Here is a 7,783-nt window from a genome sequence, read left to right on the forward strand (position 1 = left end):
GCAGTAACTAACTGGCTACAGTAACTGTAACTGGCCACAGTAACTAACTGGCTGCAGTGACTGTAACTGGCTGCAGTAACTGGCTACAGTAACTGTAACTGGCTGCAGTGACTGTAAATGGCTACAGTAACTAACTGGCTACAGTAACTAACTGGCTGCAGTGACTGTAACTGGCTACAGTAACTAACTGGCTATAGTAACTGTAACTGGCTACAGCAACTGGCTACAGTAACTAACTGGCTACAGTAACTAACTGGCCACAGTAACTAACTGGCTACAGTAACTAACTGGCTACAGTAACTGGCTACAGTAACTGGCTACAGTAATGGTAACACAGCACTCCACCAACACACCTCATTGGTCCCAGTCTCTCTGATAGTAATGAGCTTTTTGAAAGTGTTATCTCTGGTAATTCCTGGGGTATGTCCCAAATGGTGCCCTACGGGATTTTGGTCAAAAGTAGTGCACTATATAAGGAATAGGGCTCTGGTATAAAGTAGTGCACTATATAGGGAATAGGGCTCTGGTCTAAAGTAGTACACTATATAGGGAATAGGGCTCTGGTCTATAGTAGTACCACTATATAGGGAATAGGGCTCTGGTCTAAAGTAGTGCACTATATAGGGAATAGGGCTCTGGTCTATAGTAGTGCGCTATGTAGGGAATAGGGCTCTGGTCTATAGTAGTACACTATATAGGGAATAGGGCTCTGGTCTAAAGTAGTACACTATATAGGGAATAGGGCTCTGGTCTATAGTAGTACCACTATATAGGGAATAGGGCTCTGGTCTAAAGTAGTACACTATATAGGGAATAGGGTACCATTTGGGCCACCATTGTGGTAATTCCTCTCTGGTGTGGGTGGGTATTACTGTAATGGTATGTCAATACAGAGACATGGAAATGAATGTGTGAAAACATCAGAAATAGCTTCCGTAAGCAGTTAAGCTTCTCTGTTCCTTCAGGTCATTTAAAATAGCATGGATTTGGGCCTTTTAAAGTATTTATAGATAGATTATAACATATCCGGTGTTAAAAGCTCAAATCTAATTTCATGTTTAAAGTTCTGTAATTTTGTCTTGAATATTTCACAGAAATAATAACACAACTGTTTTGACCCAGTTTTTTTTTGTAGTAAACTGACACCTGATATATTCTTGAGGTGGTCCATTACTGCCCAGGTGAGGGAGGTACCTGCTCAGGTATTGTATTTTGTGTCGTATAGCTCAGAGTAAATGGAGCATGTCCTATAGCATGTGTTCATTTGGTTTGGGGCAACATATTAAATGTTCTCGCCAGGTAAAAGGGTAAATGGTGGTATCAAAATGACAGCCACAAAAAAAGTACTAATTTATACCTTTTGGGTCATCATGGACAAGATGATGAAATGTTTTTTGTCTACTATATTTCGTTCCCAGCCCCCGTCCCCGCAGGAGGCCTTTTGACTTTTGGTAGGCCGTCATTGTAAATAAGAATTTGATCTTAATAACTGACTTGCCTAGTAAAATAAAGGTTAAATTAATTATTTAATATAATTCCTGATATAGTCTTTCCAGCAGTGTTTTTCCGCCCCCAAGCGGACAAAGACGGAATAACACCTTATTATCTTCACGAATCAGAGAAAGAGAAAATCTCTGCGAATCAGAGTTGAGAAAACATGTCACATGACCAACTGTAGTGAAGTCAAAGACAAATCTTTGAAGCCATTTCGGCCATTGTGGAAAGTGGAAAGGACCTCGCCAAGAAAGGACTAAATAAAGCATTGAAAGACAAGGAAAAGGGACAAGACAACAACTGTTAAATCTGCCAGTAACTCGCGATTGTAGAGATGGTCCAATCGTGCTCAGCTTACGGATGCAAAAACAGATATCATAAAGACAAAAACATTTCATTTCACAAGTAAGTTGAACTCCGACATCACCACGGCCACTCTACAGACAACTATAGCCTTGTCTTGCTTACTATCTAGTCAGTTAGCTAGCTATTATCACAGCTTTTGCACAATTGTTGAGAATCGCAAGATTCCCCATGACCGAGGCCAGTCGCGAACTAAGCTTCACGTAAAACGGGAAACGTGACAACGAAGTGATTTTGGAGGTATGGCAACTCGAGGCTACCCATGACCTAACTAGCTAGCTTCTGTTGACTTAGTTGTAGTTGGGTTAAACGCGTGGGAATAGCTACTCATCAAGGCTATGTTAGTGTTGATTATAAATATTAGATTGCAATGTTATTGCTGCCACTCACTAGTATCTTGTGAACGTTTGCTGCGTTCCACGGTGCATCAGACTGGCGCTGCGTTCCACGGTGCATCAGACTGGCGCTGCGTTCCACGGTGCATCAGACTGGCGCTGCGTTCCACGGTGCATCAGACTGGCGCTGCGTTCCACGGTGCATCAGACTGGCGCTGCGTTCCACGGTGCATCAGACTGGCGCTGCGTTCCACGGTGCATCAGACTGGCGCTGCGTTCCACGGTGCATCAGACTGGCGCTGCGTTCCACGGTGCATCAGACTGGCGCTGCGTTCCACGGTGCATCAGACTGGCGCTGCGTTCCACGGTGCATCAGACTGGCGCTGCGTTCCACGGTGCATCAGACTGGCGCTGCGTTCCACGGTGCATCAGACTGGCGCTGCGTTCCACGGTGCATCAGACTGGCGCTGAGTTCCACGGTGCATCAGACTGGCGCTGCGTTCCACCCCGCATCAGACTGGCATCCCTATCACGAAGCAGACGTCGGCCTCTTGGGCTATTTACAATCGGCAGATTCAGCACTGACAGATGTAGCCAGTAGTTGGTGCTAAGGTTAGCTAACAGTAGTTGGTGCTAAGGTTAGCTAACAGTAGTTGGTGCTAAGGTTAGCTAACAGTAGTTGGTGCTAAGGTTAGCTAACAGTAGTTGGTGCTAAGGTTAGCTAACAGTAGTTGGTGCTAAGGTTAGCTAACAGTAGTTGGTGCTAAGGTTAGCTAACAGTAGTTGGTGCTAAGGTTAGCTAACAGTAGTTGGTGCTAAGGTTAGCTAACAGTAGTTGGTGCTAAGGTTAGCTAACAGTAGTTGGTGCTAAGGTTAGCTAACAGTAGTTGGTGCTAAGGTTAGCTAACAGTAGTTGGTGCTAAGGTTAGCTAACAGTAGTTGGTGCTAAGGTTAGCTAACAGTAGTTGGTGCTAAGGTTAGCTAACAGTAGTTGGTGCTAAGGTTAGCTAACAGTAGTTGGTGCTAAGGTTAGCTACTGCAACAGTGACTAGCTACTGGACTGTCAACACAGTAACTACGTAACAGTACACGATAACAGTATTTGTGAACCTTAAGAGTTTTGTGTTTTGATACTGTAATGCATCAATACTTTTGTCGGTGTATTGCAGGTTCCCGCTAGCACGGCCAGACGTGTGTGTAAAATGGGTCGCGGCAATGAGGAGAAACAACTTCAAACCTACCAGATACAGTAATATCTGCTCTCAGCATTTCACCAAAGACTGCTTCAAACCAGAGTGTAACAACAGAGTCCTGAAGGAGAGTGCTGTGCCTTCACTATTCTGTTTCAGTAAACTACAAATCAAGGTAAAACACAGACACACACACACACACACACGCACACACACACACACACACACACACACACACAAGGATGTATCATTTTCCTGTGGAACCTATAGCCTGGTCTCAGATCTGTTTTGTACGGTCTTGCCAATGCCTTTGGTTTGTTGTCACACCTATCACGTCTGGTGTTACAATTGGGCACGACAACTTATTAGGTCATTGTCAAGACAGAGAACACATCTGGTACCAGGCTGGGGTATGTATACCAAACTATCAAACATTTCAATTCTTTTAGATTTTGTACTTTAATTATTATTTTTCATAGGCAGAGTCCTTGGCAGACCCGTTCCCTCCAGAGATGGACTTCCCTCTGACCCTCCCCTCCCTCCCCCTCTCTGACACAGAGGAGCCCCAGCAGGAGATACAGACAGAGACTCATCACACTGTAGACCCCCTACCCCTAGTAGAGAACCTTCCCCACAGCATGTCCATCTCCTGCGACCACAACTACACCGTAGAGGACACGGTTCAGCAGAAGAAGAGGATTGAGCAGCTGGAGGAACAGCTGGACAAGCTGAGGAAGAAGTTAAAGACCGTGCAGCAGAAGTGTCGGAGGCAGGAGAGACAGTTGAAGAGGTTTAAGGCTATCGGAGAGTTCCAGAGGGTGAACAGGGACCCGGCGCTAGGGGAGGGATATGTCATTCTACCCAAACAGCTTTACGATGCGCTCAAAGGGATTGAGCCCGTAGAGGGCCCGTGAGATTCAAATACACCTAGCCTGGGTGCCAGTCTGTGTGTTATGGAGTTGGCAAAACCACAAACCGGTCTGGGACCAGGCTATAATAGGCCAGGCTACGGACTCTGGGTTTTCTCTGCGTCTGCCTTCAGTGTATTGGGGTTGTCCCAGGTTTATCAGTCCCTGCTTTAAAAGGGTCCGTGTGAGGACTCCCACATCACCTCTCCCAATAGAGGTGTAGCGGATGGCTAAGCGATCTCTACTACCTACACCTACGACACCTGTCATCCTGTATCCAGAGATGTCTTGTCTAGGGTCCGCGGTATTGATGGGGATTTCTTGTGTTGTGTCATTGTGGAGGGTTGTTTGCGACCCGGGTCGGGTGGGTTTTCCACTTTTGTCCACAGACAACCAACTACACATTTCTTTTGTAGCTTTTAATATTTCATTTTACTTCAAGCTGTAAACTTAAGGTTAAAGGGCAAATCCCTCAAAGTACAATAACTCTCTTATTTGAAGGGTTGCTTTTAGTGTGGTGGAGGGATGAACACTTGTACTGTATGTCATTGTTTAGTATGTTAGTCAATTTATGTCTACTCTTGGGACAAAAATGGGATGATAAAATGGAAGGTTTGTAATTGGCCGGCACTTTTTATTTTTTACTGTAATATGAAATCATGTGACCCAACTGGTTGTCAGTCAGTATTGTTGCTGCTGGGCAATCAACAACCTTGCATTAGAGCAAAAATGTTAAAGTGTTTTTCATGAATATTGCCAGAAACAACAACATTTTGGACAAGGGATCCTTGGAAAAGTTGAGGGTGCAATGTAATATTCACGCACAATTTCTGTTCTTAAAACCCTTTAGCACATCATGGGTCTGGGAGGTTCGCATGGATGTTGGTATCCACAGTTTACATTTACATTTTAGTCATTTAGCAGACGCTCTTATCCAGAGCGACTTACAGTAGAGTGCATACATTTTATTACATTTTACATACTGAGACAAGGATATCCCTACCGGCCAAACCCTCCCTAACCCGGACGACGCTATGCCAATTGTGCGTCGCCCCACGGACCTCCCGGTTGCGGCCGGCTGCGACAGAGCCTGGGCGCGAACCCAGCCCAGCCTGGGCGCGAACCCAGAGACTCTGGTGGCGCAGCTAGCACTGCGATGCAGTGCCCTAGACCACTGCGCCACCCGGGAGGCCGCAGTTATCCATAAATGATTTTTTTTTTAAATAAACTCAATTCTTCTTGTATTCCCCCAAAAATGTTGTTTTTGACCATAAATGTAATTTAAAACTGAACGGCAAAATGGAACACTGACCTGTGGCAAAATGTGTTGAGTCGCAGGAAATTCATTTTTAAAACGGCACAATGTTATTTCCCAGAGCCCGAGACTTGATTAGTTGGGTCTTGAATTGCAGAAGTCATAGTTAAAACTGCTTGGGATGATTAGTTTTAATGCACTGTTAAGTAGGAGATTTATTATGAGGGGATCCCTTAGCAACCCTTGATATAGGGGTCCATGTAAGATGCACCCAATGGCGTTTCAAGGTGAAGTATCTCCTAGGTACAGATCTAGGATCAGCTTCCCCCTCCAGTTCTAACCTTAACTATTAGTGGTTAAAAAATCCAAAACTGACCCAAGATCCGTCTAGAAGCAACTCCCCCCCCCCCCCCCCCCCCCCCCTACTCCGGTAAAGAACTCCGGTAAAGAATTGTATTTCTGTTGAAAATCCAAGTGGAAAGGGCTGTTATTGGGTGTTATGATCATATTTAAAGCTATAAGGGAAACTAGACCTTGAATTAACATAGTTGCCTTATTGTGTGTGTGACCCAGTTTGGTTCAGAAAAATGTTTCTCGTAACATTTTGATCTTATTTCTTTGGTTTTCTAAATGATCTGTGTCCCAATTCAAGTCTCTTATGACCAAATTCTTATTTTAAATAGCTTGGTGAGGCTTGATTTTTAATAGGAGGCCACATGGTCAAAGTCCCAACGACTGTTAAGTTATTGATGTGATTTCTTTCTGTGTTGGCACATACTTTTAAGTCATAACTGACCATCTCAGCTTCAACCCCCCCCCCCCCCCCCCCCCCCAAAGTACTGTATTGCCTGTTTGCAATAGATGCAGTAGAGGTCAATCGAACTCGACCTAAACAATGGATTTGCATTGGAAACGCGTGGGGGGAAAGATCCTGAGTCGTCCCCATGCCTCTCCCCAGCTTCTGCATGTTATGCTACGAAATCAGCCAAATATATCTAAAATCGGACTTAAGTAACCACATTGTGGGCCAGTTACAATAGATAAATAATTTGCCTAATCGGATTTGAGTAATATCCACTTTGTTACAGCAGATGTGTTGAATTTGCGCCAAACTGAACGTCTGGGTTCCATTGACTCCTTTACTGATAAATTCACCTCTGAAGGTGAAACGTGTACTTACATTCTGAAATCTTGCTCTGATTTATCATCCAAAGGGTCCCAGAGATAACATGAAGTGTCGTTTTGTTAGATATACCCTGTATCTGTCGTAAAATGTAGCTACTAACCTTGTGCAACAGCAAGTCTTTTCCTTTTGTACAAAAATTATAAGAATATTCGGAGTTATGAAGTTATGAAAACTGGTTGTTTTTTGCAAATGTTGAACTTATAATATGGCTACTAATACTGGAAAAGCTAGTTCGCTCATACTTCAAGTTATCCGTCTGTCAAGTAAACTTTGCACATACACTGCCATCTTGTGGGCACCATCGGAATTACAACCAGAGTGATGGCTAGAACTGGGACCTTTCTGTTGCATTTCAAAGATGGTGGTAGAAAAATAACGTTTGGTTTTTTTCTTTGTATTTTCTTCTACCAGATCTATTGTGTTATATTATCCTACAATCAATTCACATTTCCACAAACTTCAAAGTGTTTCCTTTCAAATGGTACCAAGAATATGCATATCCTTGCTTCAGGGCCTGAGCTACAGCTAGTTAGATTTGGGTATGTCATTTTAGGTGAATTTTTTTTTTTTTTTAAAGGGGCTAATCGCTAAGAAATTTCTAAGGCTGATTTACAGTCTGTCTATTGACATGTCAGTAGACAATTGTCGTAGTGACGTCACGAACATTCTGTTGTCGTCTGTTTTCCTTGTGAAGAAGTATAAACGCAAAACGACAGCCTCAGCATGACAGCAGCAGCCCTCCAAATAGCCTACTTTCTCTATTTCAACACCCATAAACCCGTCCATTTAAAAAGTACTCCAGTAAGTGTCAACCTGGCAAACCAGGCAACATTTCTAAACAATAGCTAGATTTCCACCCAATTGGCGACAGATTTTCATGCGAATATTCAAAAATGTGCATAAATAAAATATTCACATTTTCCCACCAGTAGTGTTTCCACCAAACTGACTTGTTGCACACAAAAAGCTGTACGTGATGAGAGAGTGCACACAAAATATACTTTTTCACTTAAATGTTCATTTTACCGAATGAAAATCTATGGTTCAATGTG

General features: G+C 43.5%; 1 protein-coding gene across 2 annotated transcripts; it reads left to right on the plus strand.

Annotated features, from left to right (window-relative positions):
* Window positions 1-1,708: 1,708 nt before the first annotated feature.
* Window positions 1,709-5,278, plus strand: LOC120025903 (THAP domain-containing protein 1). 2 transcript variants are annotated; one of them, XM_038970620.1, is made up of 3 exons: window positions 1,709-1,899; window positions 3,362-3,557; window positions 3,862-5,278. In XM_038970620.1, exons 1-3 carry the CDS (start codon window positions 1,829-1,831, stop codon window positions 4,294-4,296), a joined length of 702 nt encoding a protein of 233 aa, XP_038826548.1. In that variant the 5' UTR covers window positions 1,709-1,828; the 3' UTR covers window positions 4,297-5,278. The 2 variants fall into 2 exon arrangements, with proteins under 2 accessions (XP_038826548.1, XP_038826549.1); XM_038970621.1 differs by lacking the exon at window positions 1,709-1,899 and adding an exon at window positions 1,917-2,097.
* The last annotated feature ends 2,505 nt before the right edge of the window (window positions 5,279-7,783 follow it).

Source organism: Salvelinus namaycush, chromosome 31, assembly GCF_016432855.1.
Source record: "Salvelinus namaycush isolate Seneca chromosome 31, SaNama_1.0, whole genome shotgun sequence".
Lineage (NCBI taxonomy): Eukaryota > Metazoa > Chordata > Actinopteri > Salmoniformes > Salmonidae > Salvelinus > Salvelinus namaycush.